The 19023-nt window shown below is 49.3% G+C and overlaps 1 protein-coding gene across 1 annotated transcript in view; it reads left to right on the forward strand.

Annotated features, from left to right (window-relative positions):
• Positions 1-19023, forward strand: part of ptprub (protein tyrosine phosphatase receptor type Ub) — a 141025-nt gene that overhangs the window by 88556 nt on the left and 33446 nt on the right. The window contains 11 exon segments of the mRNA XM_067238126.1: positions 526-563; positions 565-630; positions 632-845; positions 2523-2632; positions 3905-3955; positions 3957-4110; positions 6479-6581; positions 6833-6923; positions 6925-7107; positions 11609-11645; positions 18068-18206. Of these exon segments, the coding sequence (XP_067094227.1) occupies positions 526-563; positions 565-630; positions 632-845; positions 2523-2632; positions 3905-3955; positions 3957-4110; positions 6479-6581; positions 6833-6923; positions 6925-7107; positions 11609-11645; positions 18068-18206 (1186 nt within the window).

Here is a 19023-nt window from a genome sequence, read left to right on the forward strand (position 1 = left end):
ACCAGAAGTAACTGTGTCCGGGGCCCTGCTAAAAATACGCCGTCCATCGCTGTGACCCGGCAGTAAGAGTGGCCAGTGGTACGGAACGCCCTCGTGTCTCCGCCGCGTGGGAGCACTTCCAGCGTGTTCCGCCCGGGGGGAAGTGGAACTGCTGCGCGTCGCGCGGACGCTCCATTTGTTCGTTGACGCGGAGGCGGGGACTGGTCGGGCCGCGACAGGGGACACGCAGCTTTGTCCCATCAATTAGCGTAATTGGCGTGAGTCACCCTGCGGCTGGGGGGGGGGGGGGGGGGGTTGGGGGGGGGGGGGGGTTGGATGGGGATGGAATGGCGCCCCCCTAGCTCGGGGGAGTAGCTCCCAATATGCATTGGTCAGAGAATTTGATTGAATGTGTTGTGCACGATCACGGCTACTTACAACACTGTGTGTTCTTCTTGGCTGTATTAAATGATATCTTATCTCTTCCCTTTCTCTCTCTCTCTCTCTCTCTCTCTCTCTCTCACCTTCTCTCCCTCCCTCTCTCAGAGCCCATGCGGGCGTTGCGAGGCCTCACCTCCACCGACCCTCCAGTCCCGGCAGCTGTCCCTGCAGTGGGAGACCCTGGCCTTCAACCTCACCCGCTGCCACGCCCTACTCGGTGTCCCTGTGCTACCGCTACGCCACAGCGGGGGGCGGCGGCGGGCACAACACCACCGTGCGCGAGTGCCTGGCGGTGGAGCGCAACGCCTCGCGCCTCACCCTGCGCGACCTGCCGCCCTACCACGCCGTCCACGTCCGCCTGGCGCTGGCCAACCCTGAGGGGAAGAAGGAGGGGCGGGAGATCACCTTCCACACCGAGGAGGACAGTGAGTCTCAGAGGGGGGGGGGGGGGTCCAGACTGGGTGTGTGTGTGCGCTATGCCGTCAGGGTGTCGATGGTCAGTGTTGCTGCTTGTCTGGACTTGCAAACACACCTGGATACCTTCTGTGAACACTTCAGCCAGGAAGGCCTGAGGGCTGTCTGGGGTACAGGTGGACTTTAAGAGGATGACCACTGGGTCACAGACAATAACGTTGGTATACTCTCTGTACCAGGAAGGAAAGGCTCTCTATGGGAGAAGACTGTCCCGAAGTCACCTCAGTTTTGCACTGGCGTATATTCAGCCGTGTGTTAGTGTTCACTGAGAAGTGGCGTGAGGAGTTTTCTAAAGGCGGCGGTGCTGTTCTGCTGTGAGCACTCTCTGGTTTGCGGAGAGTCTGGTCTCCTGGCGCCGGTCCAATCCCAGATGTCGTCTGTCTTCCCACCCCAGAAGCCCCCGTCCGGACCCTGCGTCTGTCTGGGGGGGGGGTGGGGGGGGTGGGGGGGTGGGAGGGGATGAGGACCAACATATTTAAAGCAACATCCGCATAAAACATCATCTTGAGATTCTGTGGGGCTCTGAACAGCAATCGACACGTTTCAGAATGTGATCTGAAGTTTTGCAGTTCTGACTCTTCAGCTCTTCCTGTTCATCCAGTTGGGATTTCAGACTGCTTTGGATCACTTCAGAGCTGGTTTTGATGGAAAGACTTCACAACCATCAACTCCTCTCCCGTGAGCATCACAAGCTCTGATCAAAAAACACAACTCCATAATTCAGTACCAGCGGAACAAAAGATCAATCTCCTTTTATAGTCATTTCTAAAAACCACCCATAAGCCACGGGAAATATGATGCGTTTATTTTGGCATTTCCGATCTCCCACGAGTGCTTTGTGCTGAGCCAGTCAAGCTTCTCCTGAAGGACAAATCAATTCAATCGCCGAAAACACAAAACCAACGCAAGTTCTCACGCCGAAAAAAAAGGGAAACACACTTGCCAATCACAGACTTCCTTTTACAAAGCTTTAATCGGAAAGGCTCATCTTCCAAACTCGGAACTAACTCTCTAGTCAAGCGGTTTCCCCAGAGCACAAAGCTGAATAGTTGTTAGTTCAGCCCCGGGCGAGAATCTCACACAACCAGATCTCTCTGCCCACAGACTGTTTGGGGAGGGCAGATATCCCTTGGCCGTTGGGGACAATAATGAACAGTTAGCCACAAAGCATACCGCAAATAATTTGTCTGGGCCTGAGTTCTCCAGAGAATAGGCCGGCCAAAGACTGTTAATGAGTGATACCGCCACCATCATCACCCTCATCATCCTCATCATTATAATCCTCATCTTCAACTTCGTCATCATCGTGCAATGAGTCGATAATAAACTCTACAATTATTTCCAGTTTTAGGGAAAATAGCAACAGAGAAACAAGAGACAATTAAGTCGTAAGTGGAGATGGGCATCCTAAACTAGATGTCATGCCCGGTCCAGTTCCTGACTTAAACATCCCCTACCACACAACACTTAGGAATGAGTATCAGCCTTTACCGAAGGGCTTTCTCCTGCAGACGGGAATCCTCTTCACTTTCATTAATATTTCCAGAGATAATATTGACTGCTGAATATGATATTGACATTAGATCATTTCAATTTCCTGACTTGTTTGCTCTGCTGATTCCCCCTAGTTCCCGGAGGCATTGCTCCAGAATCGCTTACCTTTACCCCCCTGGACGACATGATCTTCCTGAAGTGGGAGGAGCCAGTGGAGCCCAACGGTCTCATCACCCAATACGAGGTAAATACATTATTCACTCAGATGAATCCATCCAATCACGTTCTTTCTTTAGACAAGGAATATCAGGAGACTTTTTTTTAAGCGTCTTTTATTTGGAGTTCAAGGAAACAAAATCGTTCCTGAAATCTATATCAAATCCCAACCGCATGTGTGGACCTATCACGGGCCACAGCTCTCCTCTGTGTGGACCTATCACGGGCCACAGCTCTCCTCTGTGTGGACCTATCACGGGCCACAGCTCTCCTCTGTGTGGACCTATCACGGGCCACAGCTCTCCCTCCCATTCCCAAGCTCCCCCACTTGCCTCCGCCTTCTCCAATGTCGTCTCAAGGATATTATTAAATGTTTTTTTTTTTTTTTTGGGTGGTTTGACATATAAAGTGGAGGCCGGGACGGATTTTCCCTCTGCAGTGGCCTGATCTCCCTGCGTTGACAGAGAGAGCTTTGTACAGAGCTGGAGAAATCCTCTTCATTTCTTTCAGATTAAACCATTGACCAGGCTGCCTAAGTCCATCGACTGGCCTGGCCGCCTTCGAGCCTCCCTCAGCGAGCGCGGCTCTCTCTCCTATTATACCTGTCTTTGTGTGAGGCCTCTGAGTCAGAGGATCCTGCCTCTGGCTGCCTGTGCTGCCTCAGATGTGAATGTAGAGGCAGTGTGCTACCTATGATGACCTGCGATGCGCATTGAATCTTAGAATGTATCTGAGTATGTGTGTGTGTGTGTGTGTGACGTACATGGAAACAATTTCTTGGAAACCTGGCAAGCAATCTACCCATAGTACATTGACTGCATAAAGACATTGTTTACTGTAAAAATACACTTTAACTCAAGATCGATTTGCGTCTTTCTATCTCTGGTTGCAGGGTGCTTCACTGCATTTTACAGTAACTTTTATTATGTAACAACGCATAGCTATTATCCTCTATTGTTGATTCATGGGGTACTATTTTCATTGTAGTGAAATGCTAAAGTGATTGTAATTTTCCAAGACTTCTGAGCGCCTTTTTTCATTATAAAGGCCACAAGGATTCCTTTGTCTGGTAAAAAAAAAAAGTAATACATACACGTACATCCAATCAGTACATTGATTAAAACAGCAGGACAATTTCAAAACCAAGTGATTTACAGGAGAAAAACCTATTCAACAGACAAATGAATGGAATTATGCAAAATAAACACAAAGTCTGTGCTCCTGTGTGAAGCCTTGTATAAACCCCCCCGCCCTGTCTCTATAAACCCCCCGCCCTGTCTCTCCCCTCGTCTGACCCCAGATCAGCTACCAGAGTATCGAGTCGTCTGACCCTGGCATCAACGTTCCCGGCCCCCAGACGGACGGTGTCCAAGCTGAAGAATGAGACCTACCACATGTTCTCCAACCTCCACCCTGGCACCACCTATCTTCTCATCTCCGTCCGAGCACGCACAGCCAAGGGCTTCGGACAGACAGCCCTCACTGAAATCACCACCAACATTTCCGGTACAGTACCTTCCCTGTGTGTCATGTGTGTGTGTGTGTGTGTGTGTTTGTGTGTGTGTGGTGGGCGGGCGGGCAAAGTTTGATGATGCAAGCAAGAGTGTGACTGTTTTTGTTCCGCACTGCTTGCCTTTCGTGTGAGCGAGCTGTGTGGGTGAGTGTGTTTAGACATGTGTTCCCAACCCTGCTGTAAATCAACAGGTGATAACAAGATAGACTGAGAGGTTATGAAGGGGTGTTAAAGAAGCCTGTTGATTGACAAGGCTTGTGAAGGTGCAAGCTTCAATTATTCACGTTTTCCCAATCAATATCTCCCTTTCTTTTCTGCTGAACACATAGTCTCAAAATGTACAGTGTGCACCGAAGCTCCACCGAGAAAGACCTGCGGTGGGTATCTCTCGGAGAACTCTTATCTCGGAGGAATGCTGGAAACTGTGAGAGCCCAGCCTCTCCCAGTTCCCCCCCCCGGAGCCTAGCGATGCAACATCTCCACACACGTACACCGTCTCCGCATGCTATAATTAGGTCATGAGATCTCTCTCCACCTCGGTACACGGCCGCTGCCGCCATATCGCTAGAGCGAAGACACCCCAAAGACTTAGGAGAATGTGGCGTTTGCACCACTCTCTAAAGCAGTGCCAGATCATGCGCACCCCCCCCCCCCTTTCCCTTCAACCATAGTTCCAAAAGTGTGCTCTCTGGAACCGGGGAATGCTGTACTCAGGCCAGCAAGACTGGAAGGGGAACACCGTAGGTTGTGTGTGAGGATAGATGCACCGTATCCACGGGACCAGCTGTTCCCTGTCGAGGGTCTCTGAGCTTATTACTGGAGATATAAAACCCAGTGCTGGTGTTCCATTTACTTTTAATGATGCACGTTCGTCTTGTAAAAAAAAACCCGGGAATGACACCTCAGTGGAATCCTGAACATCCGTCTTTTCACCCCTCTCCCTCTATATATCTATCCCTCTTTATTTCTCTCGGTTTCTGTCTCGGTTTTTTCCCTTTCTCCATCCACCCGTCCTCCCTGGGTGAATGGGTGATTCTCTCTCTCTCTCTACTCTCTCTCTATTCTCTCTCTCTCTCTCTCTCTCTACTCTCTCTCACGCTCTCGCTTTCTCTCCGACATATTAGGGCCTCCATTCTGAGGAGAAACTGTGAGTTCTTTAATTATAGATTTGCAGCTCAATCACTCCTCAGCGGCAGGAAGTAAGACAGCAAGTTGGCGAGCGCCAGAGAGACAGCCGAGAGTCCAGGAGCCATTTCATATCAGGCCTCTCCCCCGTCCACCAGAGCAGATCATTCCTCAGGCTGTTCTGCCCACTCCTCTTCACTGAACGTTTCATGCAGGCCACCTTCTTCAGCAGCTTCTCCTATGGTGCAACTGTGTTGTCTCCTACACTGAACTGAACTGCTCCTTCAGGTTACAAAGTGACCCGAACCAGTCACTGCCTCCTTCTGAGACAGCCACACTTCCCTTCTAACGAGCGTCGCTTCTAAAAGTCTCCTCTTTTAGCCTCGGAGCGGAGGCTCTCAGCGTCCTTCAACTATGGCCTGCCAAACACCCAACTGTTCGCACGTAGAAAAATAAATACGACCTCACGTTATGTCAATCGCGCTTACACACTGCCTCCGAAACTTTGTCCGCCGAACTTTAGAGCTCCTTCGGTTTATAGATAGAAGCAACCTCAAGGCTGACTGTCCCACTCTTCACTTCAAATGACAAACTTTTCCTTAATTTAGATATGTACATATGTATATTTATAGGGGATTAATCTCACACTGTTTTGATTAATTAAACGGTCTCACCTTGACTGAAGGCAACGCCGTCATTTGGGCTTTTTAGGTGGAACCTTTGTTTAAAAACCACAATATTGACTCCTCACTCATATTTTCCCTGTCCTCTCCCTCACTAATTGGCTGTTGATATTAAAGAGAGACTAAGCTTCATGTCTCCCGGGAGCCGACTGGCTTTGGCAAATCCCTTTAAATGAGAAGCTCCTTCAATTGTCTTCTCTCCCTCAACTTAATTGCGTTCGGTATCCAAGACAACCAGAAAGGGTAAATGCGGCCTGTTTACGAGGGACTGTCGCCGTGGTGTTTTTCCTTGCGGACGTCGAAGATTCCGTCAGTCGTTTGTGTTGGCCTGGTGACAGGGCTGCGCGGACATTAGAGGGACTGTGGGGATTCATGAGTATCCAGGAAGCAGCAGAGTGTTTGTGTGTGTGAAGAGAGTGTGTGTTCGTGTGACGGAGTGTCAATACAAAGCGGAACTGCATTGTAAAGGGATGTGTATGAATGAGTGTGTTCCTTGTGTTTATAGGCGTCCATCTCTAATGGCTGTATAATTATGTGTGTGTGTGCTATTCAGCGCCCACGTTTGACTACGGAGACATGCCGTCTCCCCTCAGTGAGACCGAGAGCACCATCACCGTCCTGCTGCGCCCCGCCCAGGGCAGGGGGGCCCCTGTCAGGTGAGCCCGTTAACCAAAACAAGTGCACCCCAAAAAAAAGAAACGGCCTGTGTACACGTTTGTAATTGACGATGCTGCAGGTTCAGCCGGAGAAATTTTTGGGGCATTTCAAAAAACAACATCCTCTCCACATATACACTGCTATTGCAGGTCCACTTGTTGTGTGTGAGATACACAAGTAGACATATGGGGAGATTGTTCCTGTGTGGGTATTTGACGCCTGCTCGACGCTGGTCTCCCTCTGTCTGCAGTACGTACCAGGTGGTGGTGGAGGAGGAGAGCCTGAGGAAGGTGAAGAGAGATTTGGGCCTGCAGGACTGCTTCCCCCTGCCCATGTCCCATGGGGGAGGCCCAGGCCAGGGGGACTCCTCACTACTACACGGCTGAGCTGCCCCCCAGCAGCCTCCCGGAGGCCAGCCCCTTCACCGTGGGAGACAACCACACCTACAACGGCTACTGGAACCCACCGTTGGACCCTCGCAAGAGCTACCTTGTCTACTTCCAGGCCATGAGCAACTTCAGAGGGGTGAGTGCCAGCATCAGGAAACAACCAAGAGTTCTAGAACCGTACAGAAAGAGTCGACGCTGGAGTTGTGTGGGGTTGTAATCGACGAGGGAGAGAGAACAGAACCGTTTCGAACAATAAGATGAGGTTCCGGAAGATTCCGTGTAGGACTTTTTTTTCGAACCGCCTCTGCCTCAGCTGAAAAAGGCGTTCCAACCAGCTACTTCAGGCCTCTGGCTAATTCCTGTTTTCGGCTCACCTTTTCTGTGTACGCTTGAATGCATTGTTAGTCCGGGCTTTGTTATGAACAATGTTTGTTGCCGTGAAGCAGCGTTGTTGGAAAGAGATACATTTGGCCGGTATTGTTGGATATTGTGTACATGCGGGCACCAGGCCCTTTCATCAAACAAAGCATGGCCAGAACAGGGAATTACTTCTGTGCATTACCTCCAGAGAGTAAATCTGAGATTAGCTGGAATTACTCTGAGGGACAACAAAGAGACAAGCGCGCTCACCTTTTCTTCGCCTCACGTCATCCTCTCGCTCCATTATCTCTCTCTCTCTCTCTCTCTCTCTCTCTCTCTCTCTCTCTCTCTCTCTCTCTCTCTCTCTCTCTCTCTCTCTCTCTCTCTCTCTCTCTCTCTCTCTCTCTCTCTCTCTCTCTCTCTCTCTCTCTCTCTCTCTCTCTCTCTCTCTCTCTCTCTCTCTCTCTCTCTCTCTCTCTCTCTCTCTCTCTCTCTCTCTCTCTTCCTCTCCTTCGTCCTCCGCTGGCACCTCACCCTCTCCACCCTGATTTTCTCCCCCTTTATCTTCTCCCTTCATCCATTTTCCTTCCAAATCAGTTGATTCTCATTAAATTGCTCCACTAATGGAAATGTGTGTTGTTGCTTTGGTATTTGGAGGGAGATCCTTATTTGGGATATTTTTCTTTTTCTCTCCCTCCTGTTCTCTCCTTCCAGAGCGCTGCACTCTGAATCACAACTGGAGGAAGTGATATTATCAGTCTAAACGCCATTACAGCAGAGCGGCTACCTGGCACAGACAATTACTTAGGCATAATTGGACACAGGTGCAGATGATCACTGATAGAAAATTGCTGCTTTAATATCCGGGGACTGAAGCGAGAGAGCTAGCCGGGGCTGGTTTTGTGGGCATCAGTTAAAGATGGATAGTTATTCCAGTTGGTATCGGGTTAAATACCACTGCTCTTTATGGTGTGTGTGAAGTCAAACAGGCACTGGGGTGGACGTCAGGGTCCGATGCGGATCTAGAGAGTTGATGCTGCACACCCTGCTCACTCACACACGCACACACATTCCTCACGCACGCACGCACACATACACACACCCTCCTCACTCACACACACACCCTCCTCACACACACACACACACACACCCTGCTCTAACTGAGAAACACAACTGGGAGTGCAGCATGAGCACTTGATGCCACTGGGGCGCTAAGCGCCGGATTAGACAGGGGTTTTAGACAGGGGTTTTACCTCCGGATGGGATTAGTCTTTGTTTTGGTTGGCAGGGGGCCAGAGCCCCCATGACCCACCCTGAGTGGTGCACCACTCGTCAGCCCCCCTCACCCACCCAACCTCACCCCTTCCCACCCAGTCTCCCAGTCCCCCAGCTTCTGCTGGGGACCCAGGATACAGTCAGGCTCCATCACCCCCCCCCCCCCCCCCCCCCTCTCTCTCTCACCCACCCCCACCCGACCCCCCCGGTCCCAGTCAGGCCCCACAGCAGCACCAGGGGAGATGACGTGTCCAGGTCCTCGTCAGAGCCTGCCCCTGTACACAGGGCTGTCAGGGGTCAGTAACGAGGATAGCCTTTCCCATGGTGCTTGCTCCAGAGCTGTAAGCAAACAGACTCTGTCCATACATGGTCACTAACCCTGCTGTTGTTCTTCTGTCACAGAAACAGTGTGCTGCTCAGGGAGTTTTTATTAAGGTTTCTTTTATTTCTCTGTAGTCAGATATCAGGACGATACATCTTCTTCCATTGCTTTTATGAAGGTCAACACTTTGGTGATCCTCTGGTGGCAGATGAAAAGCTGGAGCCTCAGAGCTTTCCTAAGCTATTGGTTTGTGTAGGTGCGTTCAGCATATGGATGCTCGAATCTGAACACAGTCAACTTTTAGTTTTTCTCAAATATGTGTTTTGTAAATGGCCAACACCACATCTATAAATGGCGCTCATAAATATTGGCATCCACATTTGACACAGCGGAAGCACATCACATTTGGCATTTACTCATGCTAATTAGTTGGAGGTTTGCTGTCAAACCTCTTTAATTGCTCTGATTGAGACATGAAGAGAGGAGCTTTACAGATTGGAGATTCGGACTCTTGTCTTTGAAGATCTCAGTGTGGGAAGCACTTAAAAGCCAACCCCCTGCATCTCCTTGTGGTGCTTTCTCTCTCTCTCTCACACACACTCTCTCACACACACACTCTCATTCACGCACTCTCACACACACATACACACACACACACAGTTAGCCCCTCCCACATTGTCTTTTATGCGGATAGCCAACTCTGTCAGACCCCTGGCATGACTAGCAACAATGGTTGGGTCAGTAGGGATGCCTGTGTGGGCTCTCTACCCAGCACATCTCAAAGCTTACCATACCACTCGTCTCCCTTTCAGCTCCCCACGCAGAGCTACGGCTGCTTTGAGTCTCCATCCATCTTCTCTACCTTCTGCTTTCCTCATTATTTGTCATCGGCAGTAAACTGCCTATGTGCTGGCCCGTCTCTCCCGACCGTTATAAATAGCGATAGTGATAATTCATGGACTTAGCTTGGAGTTTGCTGACAGATCCCCTTTAGGAAAGCTGACCACGGTCAGGGTGGAGATTTTGATGAAGTGTCGGTTGGGGGTGTCAGTTTGAGCTCTGTGACTGAGTCCCTCCAATCAAAGTTGAGCTGCCGACCCACTTCTATCATGCAAGCATTTTTCTTTTCTTTTTTTTTACGGCCAAGGAGTGATTGGCGCGTACAGTCCCGTACATCAAACGGTTCAGTTGGTGCGCTGATAAATGGTTGTCATCTCCCCTGTGCCTTTTTCGATGTGCTTTTCTTTAATCAAAGCTCACTGCTCCAAAAGCGACAGTCCAGTGTGTTTTCGTCGTTTCTATAGCGATTCCTTTACGGTGTGTGAGAGGACATGATCCGTGTGTGTTTGTGCTTGTATTGTGTCCTCGTTATAGCGTGTCCTCGTTATAGCGTGTCCTCGTTATAGCGGGGCCTCGTTATAGCGTGTCCTCGTTATAGCGGGGCCTCGTTATAGCGTGTCCTCGTTATAGCGTGTCCTCGTTATAGCGTGTCCTCGTTATAGCGTGTCCTTGTTATAGCGTGTCCTCTTTATAGCGTGTCCTCGTTATAGCGGGGCCTCGTTATAGCGTGTCCTCGTTATAGCGTGTCCTCGTTATAGCGGGTCCTCGTTATAGTGTGTCTTCGTTATAGCGTGTCCTCGTTATAGCGTGTCCTCTTTATAGCGGGTCCTCGTTATAGCGTGTCCTCGTTATAGCGTGTCCTCGTTATAGCGTTTCCTCGTTATAGTGGGTCCTTGTTATAGCGTTTCCTCGTTATAGCGGGTCCTCGTTATAGCGAGTCCTCGTTATAGCGTGTCCTCGTTATAGCGTGTCCTCGAAGGTCTACAGTACGTCTCCTGACGTGGCTGTACTTTCAGACCTCAATCTGAACATACTTATGATGAACGGGTCCTTGAAATGGATTTTCAATTAAAAAAAAGCAATTTAGCTGCCGTTTTAGAAGAGGGCCTCGGTCCTCTTTCTGGATGGCCAGATTTGCATAATTATCCCATAATGCCTGAATTAGCATCTGTAAATCTTAATTTGATAATGCATCTGCTGCTTGAGGTGTCTGGACGCAATTGGATTACGGTCGTGGATCTCATTAGTGTTGTTTGACAAAGGTCCTTTTCATAACTCTGATATGTCATCAGCTCAGATCTGACGGAAATTAATTCCTTATTATAGGAATGTATTGGTGCGAAGCCATTCTCTCGAATCTGCTCTCCTTTTTAATTCATCATCTCCTTTCAGTCACCTTCTCCCTCCCTCGCTCTCTACCTATAAATACAGTATCTCTCTTGAAACACTTCACCTCTGCTTTCAGTTTGGAGTTATTTTTCTGCTTCCTTTATGTCTTGCCATTCTGTTGCTTTATCAGCTTTGGCAATTTGTCTGCATTTGGTATCACAGGAAGTCAAGGGCAGCCTGTTGCAGGTGCTGAGCTGTTGCATGGGAATCTATGTGACAGTTGTTTCAATAGAGAATAAAGGGTGTACAATGGTGAACAAAATGAAATGATCCTGAGAGCACACCATAAACAAGAGATGTACTTTTCATTGAGCAGTATGTTGACACCTCAGGATCATGTCATTATCGTTTTTTTCAATGGCAACTGTAATATAATACTCAATATTCGTCTCTTTCTAATCCATGTGGCCTCCCTCCCTCCCTCTCCTCTCTCTCTTTCTCTGTCTTTCAGGAAACCCGAATCAACTGCATCCGCATCGCCCGCAAAGGTAACTTAACCTCCCTGCTATCACTTTGCTACTCGAGGCCTCTGAGACACTTCAGCCAGCAAGCAGTGACACCTTGCGCTTCGCAGTGCGTCCCGAGAGCGGGACGAGAGGAGAACCTTTGTGAGACAGAGCAGCCAGAGTCCTCGTGTTGACGCGGCGTGCATGCAGAAAGGGGAGCATGCAGAAAGGGGAGCATGCAGAAAGGGGAGCTTGTAGAAAGGGGAACGTGCAGAAAGGGGAGCATGCAGAAAGGGGAGCATGCAGAAAGGGGAGCTTGCAGAAAGGGGAGCATGCAGAAAGGGGAGCATGCAGAAAGGGGAGCGTGCAGAAAGGGGAGCATGCAGAAAGGGAAGCTTGCAGAAAGGGGAGCATGCAGAAAGGGGAGCATGCAGAAAGGGGAGCATGCAGAAAGGGGAGCGTGCAGAAAGGGGAGCGTGCAGAAAGGGGAGCATGCAGAAAGGGGAGCATGCAGAAAGGGGAGCGTGCAGAAAGGGGAGCGTGCAGAAAGGGGAGCATGCAGAAAGGGGAGCATGCAGAAAGGGGAGCTTGCAGAAAGGGGAGCATGCAGAAAGGGGAGCTTGCATAAAGGGGAGCGTGCAGAAAGGGGAGCGTGCAGAAAGGGGAGCTTGCAGAAAGGGGAGCGTGCAGAAAGGGGAGCGTGCAGAAAAGGGAGCGTGCAGAAAGGGGAGCATGCAGAAAGGGGAGCATGCAGAAAGGGGAGCATGCAGAAAGGGCAGCAGCTCACGGAGGCAGAGAGGGAGGCTCGGGGATTGTGTGAGAAGGGGCTTTGTTGCTTGGTGATGAGCAGGCCCCTGCAAGCTTTCCTGTCCTTCTCTTCAGAGGAAAGGGCAGCGAGCAGGGAGGGATTAGAGGTCAGGCTTTCATCCTGTTCGTTCGTTGGGGGCGCCGGATAATGGGTGAGGGGGTGAGGGTGGGGGTGAGGGGGTGGTGGGGGCTGATGCTAGGACGCAGGGTATCAAAGGGACTCCTTGTGTTTTAGTCGGGAAGCCTTGTGACTCGGGGTGTGGGAGACACATCTGAGGCAGGTCTCTGAGGCAGGTCTGTGCTTCAGTGTGCAGGAGACACATCTGAGGCAGTTCTGTGACCTCTGTTTGTATAAGAAGGGTCTTGCTCATCAGAGAGCCCCTATGGAGAGACCTACTCTATCTACATCCTCACTCTCCACTTCTCTCTCTCTCTCTCTCTCTGTCTCTCTCTCTGTCTCTCCTTTCCCCCTTATTCTTTAACTCTCGCTCTCTCTCCTCCTTCTCCAGCTCCTCCTCTCTCGCTCAGGACTTGAAGGGACATGAAAAAGGAAATTGACTGAGAGTCCTGGTGGCAAAAGAGCCCCCCTCTCTACCAAAGTGCACTCTCAGATCCCAGTGAATATAAGTATTCATAGTTATTGTGGCACTGCAACAGTAAGCAAGGCCTTGCAAGTAAATTGACTTGGGGGCATGCTTCCCCCCCCCCCACCCCCCACCCCTCCCCCCCCCGCCGCGAAGGCCTGGTCTTGTGAGGCAGTACATAAGGAGGCTCTCCTCGAGCGTGACGCTGAAAGGCAAGGCCAGCCATTTTGGATCTGCGTCTCACTCCATCTGCTCGGCACAAACACCCGTTCTGGGTTTGATTCGTTATGCCTTGCCACACTGATGAGCATTACGCAGCACTGGCCTTGTCCTGCAGGTAGGAAAGAAGGAAGGAAGGAAACAAATGAAAACAATGAATGTGAAAGAAGTTCAGACAGAAAGACAGGAAGGTGGAAAAAAAAACAATTAAACTGAAATAAGAAAGAAGGAGAACGTAATCAACATCTACTCTGCGAATGGAAATATAATCGGTACGCTTTCGAAAATCCATAGTTACTGTAACTAGGTAGAAAAGTGATCTGGAACACCCACTCAACAACCCATCTGTAATAGGCTCCCCGGGTGATTTTCAATTTCAAGGTAGGACAGGTCAGTGGTTAGCTGCTTACTGTGTTTTGATCTCTGTGATCTTTCTATCATTAAACATGGCCTCTACAGAATGCGGTCATGAGGTGCCACAATCAAACAGCCAATCACATTCAAAGTAAGAGGCAAATGATTTTGGCTTGGATAACAAAGCTGAAGATTACATTTCAACTTCCAGGTGACAGTTTAATTAACGATCCCCTAGCAGCCCCAACACAACAATAGACTTCTATTTCTCCTCTAAGTGCCAATTTCCACTGGCGGGGCAGACAGCAGGTGCATGGATTCATGTGGAAATCTATTTCATGCTCATGTTTGGCTTAATAGAAATTCAGAGGCTAAATGTGGCAGGACTGTCTTATCTGTCCAAAATGTCAGAGAGCCTAAATTGATTATTTTTGTCGTCCACTTCTTTTTTTTTTTTTTTTTTTACCAGTTTCTCCTGTATTTCATGTCAAATTTTTCTTTTTTTTATATATTATTGAAGCGACATTATGCATGCTGGCTCTATAGCTACAGGAAACATTGTGTAGAAAGGTCTGTCTGAATTACTATCGACGATGATGAGACAGGGTTTTTTTCCCCCTCCCCTGACAGTGTAGTCAGATTGGTTTCCTGTGTACCAGACACCATCACTCCCTGTTCAGGTGTGCCAGAAAGCCCCTTGACAGCCTTGCTAACCGACTTTCCTTTAGAATGAAACACAATCCCACACGGCCTGTCCCATCACATGCGAGTCAAGCACTCATCTTCTAACTCTGGGCACCCATCCTCGAGACGAAAAAAGAAACCTAATCTTGTTCTATTATAAGTCTTATTTGACTTATTTCTCCATTGTAGCCCCCCCCCCCCCCCATTTCTTCCGGCTGCACACTCGGGGGGCTAAAACGAGGTTGTACTCCCCTCCGCTTCCCTGTCCCAGATCTGACGGCGTCCCTAGCTGAGCTAGCCAGCTTCCAGCAGGCCCAGGGCTCAGACGGGGCTCCAATAGGGCTGTTCGTTGCCGTCTCGGTTCTTGCAAGGCTGGTTCTGAAAAAGCTGGTTTCTAGCTTGGTTCTAACTGGGCTTGTTTTTGCTGGTCTGGTTCGAACAATAGTGTTTCTGACAGGACTGGTTTTAAATGGACTGGTTCTATAGCTAGACTAGTTGTAAGAAGATTGGTTCTAACCAGGGGCGTAGCAAGCTTTTCAAAAGTGAGGGGGATGGATGTGATTTGTTTATTAACAATAGAAACGATGGATACAATGACAGCAGGGTTCTAAATTAACACCCGCTAACCCGCCAAATGCGGGTTAAAATTCATTTTGGCGGGTGTTAATAAAAACTCACTAGCCAGTTTGGCCGGTGATACATGAGGCATTACATGAATGATACATAAGGCTCTGTTCTCGGCATGGTTCTCGGACATTTATCCCCCTGGCAGTACTTCCTAAGTTTCCCATGAACACTGTGCCGTAATGCTACGTGATAACGTTTTATACGCCCATTGGCTGCGCGCAGTTGAAGTGAAACCGGCGCGAGAAACTGTGGAAACAAACGGAGCGTCCACCAGAAAACACAAGGAAGAAGTAAAACAAAGCATAGTGGGTCATAGGAGGTAATAAGAGCTAGCTAGAGTAGTAAAGTAAAGTAAAAAGTTAACTTAATGCGGCGGTGGTTAGGACAAACTTCTGGGGGTGAGAAAAGGAACGAGGCAGGGGATGAGGATATTGATAGCACTAGAGAAACGAAGAAAAGACAATGTAATGCCAAATGGCCGACGGGTCGGGAATGGCTTGTGTTTGACGATGAAAATGTTGTCATGTTTTGTAAGGATTGCCGCATGTAGTCTACGCATAAGAAAAATTGTGTTGCTTACTGACACAGTCTAGTGTAATGTAAATACACTGTTCTTAATAAAGAGTATATTAGGTCAGTTTAATTAATGCCTGCAAACGTTACTGTAAATGCATGGGCAGGAGTCAATCTCATCATGATGCTAATGGACATTTTAGCCATTTACAATAAATCGTGTCCTTACTTAGTCACGTGTTGGTGATTTGACATACCCTTGCATCATACTTCTGTGCTTCATTTTACTTCATTTTCTGTGTTTTTCATGCCAACAATGTTAATAAAATGATCAAATGCATTCAGTGAAACTCATAATTGTTCTTATTTTCACCGGAAAAGAATTTGGCTAGTGGAAATTCTGATTGGCTGGTGATCAAAAAAAAGTTAATTTAGAACCCTGAATGACAGAGGTGTACAACATGTATAACATACAAGATATAAAAAGCATCCCATTTAAATGAGTGATACTAGAAAAGTATAAAAACACACTCGGAACACACGAAAAATAAGTCAAAACTCTGGTGAAAATACACAACAGAAGACTTGCTAAAGAATTAGAAATACTTTAATAATCCCATGGGGAAATTATTTTTGTTACAAACTACAAATATACAAACAAAATATATTAGCTAGCTAACAGCCTAATGTTAAATGATAGGTTCAGCTAGCTAACGTTAGCTCAGGTTGTATCTACCTAATTACGATAGCAATTTGTACCAGTATTAAAGAGTTAAGCTTTACATTGATGTAACACATTAACGGTGATAACACATGTACGGCAAACACTAAAGATACCTGCATTACATTTCTTAAAAGTACTGGACTATTGGTTGAATTCCAGTGTAGAATGCGGTCTGTTAAGACCGCTGCGAAGTATAACATACTGTTGCCACGGAAAACAGAGCGTTGCTATGGACGCAGTTCTGTTCACTCAGGCAATATAATCGCTACACACAGCCTACGACGTAGCTACGGCGGCAGTTTGACGCAAGGCGTTTGTGCAAAACTGTGGAAAAACTGCAGAAAAAGTGTGGGTTGAACCCACCGGGAAAAGTGTGGGTGTTAAAACACCCACATCCCCCACGGGTGCGACGCGCCTGGTTCTAACGGAACTGGTTCTATAGCGAGGCTGGTTCGAACAAAATTGGTTCTATCAGGACTGGTTCTAACAGGACACGACTGGTTCTAAGGCGTCTGTTTCTTACAGGGCTGGGAGTATCGGGGCTGTTTGTGGCAGGGATGGTTATGCAGGGCAGGTTCCTGAAGGGATGGCTCTTGTAGGGCAGGCAGGGCCTGGGGGTGGAGGAGGAGGGGGGGGGGGGCTGACAGGGCACAGAGAAACTAGATCGGTGGAAGGGGGATCGCCCCGGGAAGAAAGACACTGATGAGCCCTCACTTCTCATCGCATTTACATAAGTGGAGAGCATAATGCCCAGAAAATGAGCAGTCCTGCCATTATGATAATGACCTTTCCAGTGTGTCACAGGCACCAAGGCACCTTGAAACAATACCTCACCGCCGCCCCGCACGCATGAAAGGAACTCACGTGACACACTGGAGTCAGATTAGAAAGCTTAGACAAAACGACGCTTTCTTGACATGACACGAAAGAATTCGGCGTTATCGTAATGGTCCAGATTTTCGGCGAGCCCTCAAATAGACTCTCCAGGAAAGGGTGCTGTGGAGACTCAGAAAGCATGCAGGACAAGGAGAGGACCCTCAACAGTACTTTCCTATTCCTCCCTCTCCCTATTCATCCCTCCATCCCTCCATCCCTCCATCGATCAATCCCACTTGCCTCCTCCACACCTCTGAAGACACAAAGAACTTTTGTTGTCAAACAAGACACAAGGCCTTTCTCCCCCATGGCTCTTATAGATGGCAGAAATAGGTTTCTATAGATGGCTATTGAAGGGCACTCATACAGCCCAGCTCTCATTATTTCTCCTCAGACCAAGAGTCCTTTGTTGGTGGAACACAAGGCGTCTGAACCAGACGGGCTAATACGCCTGTGAGGTCACCTGATGTTCCACAGACAGACTGGCGCACCATCGCTATCCTTTTGTTTAGATTTCTATCATCCCCTCACATAGTCAAACGAGAGTTCATAACTGTGGAAGACTCTGGAGGCAGGCTGCCATGGAGACGGACCCTTACCTGTACACGGCAAGTTGCGAAAGTGGGACTCCAAAGAAACCCTAGGAGCTACCGTGATTGATTTCTGAGTCGAGAGAGATTGTTGGGTCCCATGATCGATCACCCTTTTGAGGACGCAAGGCAGTTGCAGCAGTACCATTTTCCCTCTTCTCTTCTCCTCTTCTCCTCTCTTCTCTTCTTCTCTCTCTGTTTCTCTCTGTCTCTCTCTGTTTCTCCCTCTCTATCTCTCCCTTGCTCTCTCTCTCTCTCTCTCTGTCTCTCTCTCTCTCTCTGTCTCTCTCTCTCTCTCTCTCTCTCTCTCTGAAAGTCTGTCCAAACTTCTGATCCACTGCCAGCTCCATTATCTCTAATGTGTGTGTCGGCGCTAACTCTATCCCACCCATCTCCCCCTTCTTCTCCTGTCTCCTTACTGTCTCCCCCCCTTTTTCCCCCCGCCTCCCCCCTGTCTCCCTCCCTCCCTCCCCTCCCCGTGTCTAGCGGCCTGCAAGGACCACCGCCGAGCCCTGGAGGTGTCCCAGCACTCGGAGGAGATGGGCCTGATCCTGGGGGTGTGCGCCGGGGGACTGGTGGTCCTCATCCTGCTCCTGGGCGTCATCATCATCATCATCAAGAAAGGGTGAGTAGCCGCCGTTTTGCCCATGTCCTGACGTACGCAATCATCGCCCCCCCCCCCCCCCCCCCCCCCCCCCCCCAAAATCAACCGCCAGCTGGCAGTCTGACTGCCCAAGCCCGGTCACAGTGCTCAACAGAGTGCTGGGTGTTCGGCCTCCCTTTGCCCTCTTAGATGTAGCCCGTGTTTGAGGTTAGTGTGTCTGTAGACCCTGCCTGTCCTGAGGGCGTCTCAGAGCAGACGAGAGAGAGAGAGAGAGAGAGAGAGAGAGAGAGAGGCTGCATTGCTGCTGTTTCCTCACACTGCCCCTGAAGGGCCTCGCGGACCTCATCTGCAGAGTTTATCTGAGTGTGAAGTATTTAATTAAAGCAGGATGCAATTCAATTAGCCACTTAATTACCCACGCCGAGCGGCGGGCTGACCCGCAAACGAGCCTGTAATTGGGAGGCAAAAGGTGTGCTTTTGGAGATGATTAGCCGGATAGCCCCCGGGGTGTGGTGGTGGAGCTGGGGCAGAGATGGTGAGAGGGGCCCCATGCATGTTCTCAGGGTGTCAGAAGGTCTGCTCAACTCAGGTCCCCGTTGGCCTGTCAGGAAGGACCTGGATGGGTTCTCGTTGTGCGTGTGTGTGTGTGTGTGAGTGACACACACCAGCGTGGATGTGTACAGTCAGTGTCGGGCCAGGGGCCAGGGCTGAACATCCACACAGGACACTCCTGACCCAAAACACCGGTTGCTTATCAACAGAGATTTGACTGAGCTGCCACGATCGAACGGCATTCACAGAAAGAGGCCAATGGCATTACAACCTGCCAAGAAATGGC

This window comes from Osmerus mordax, chromosome 6, assembly GCF_038355195.1.
Source record: "Osmerus mordax isolate fOsmMor3 chromosome 6, fOsmMor3.pri, whole genome shotgun sequence".
Taxonomy (NCBI): domain Eukaryota; kingdom Metazoa; phylum Chordata; class Actinopteri; order Osmeriformes; family Osmeridae; genus Osmerus; species Osmerus mordax.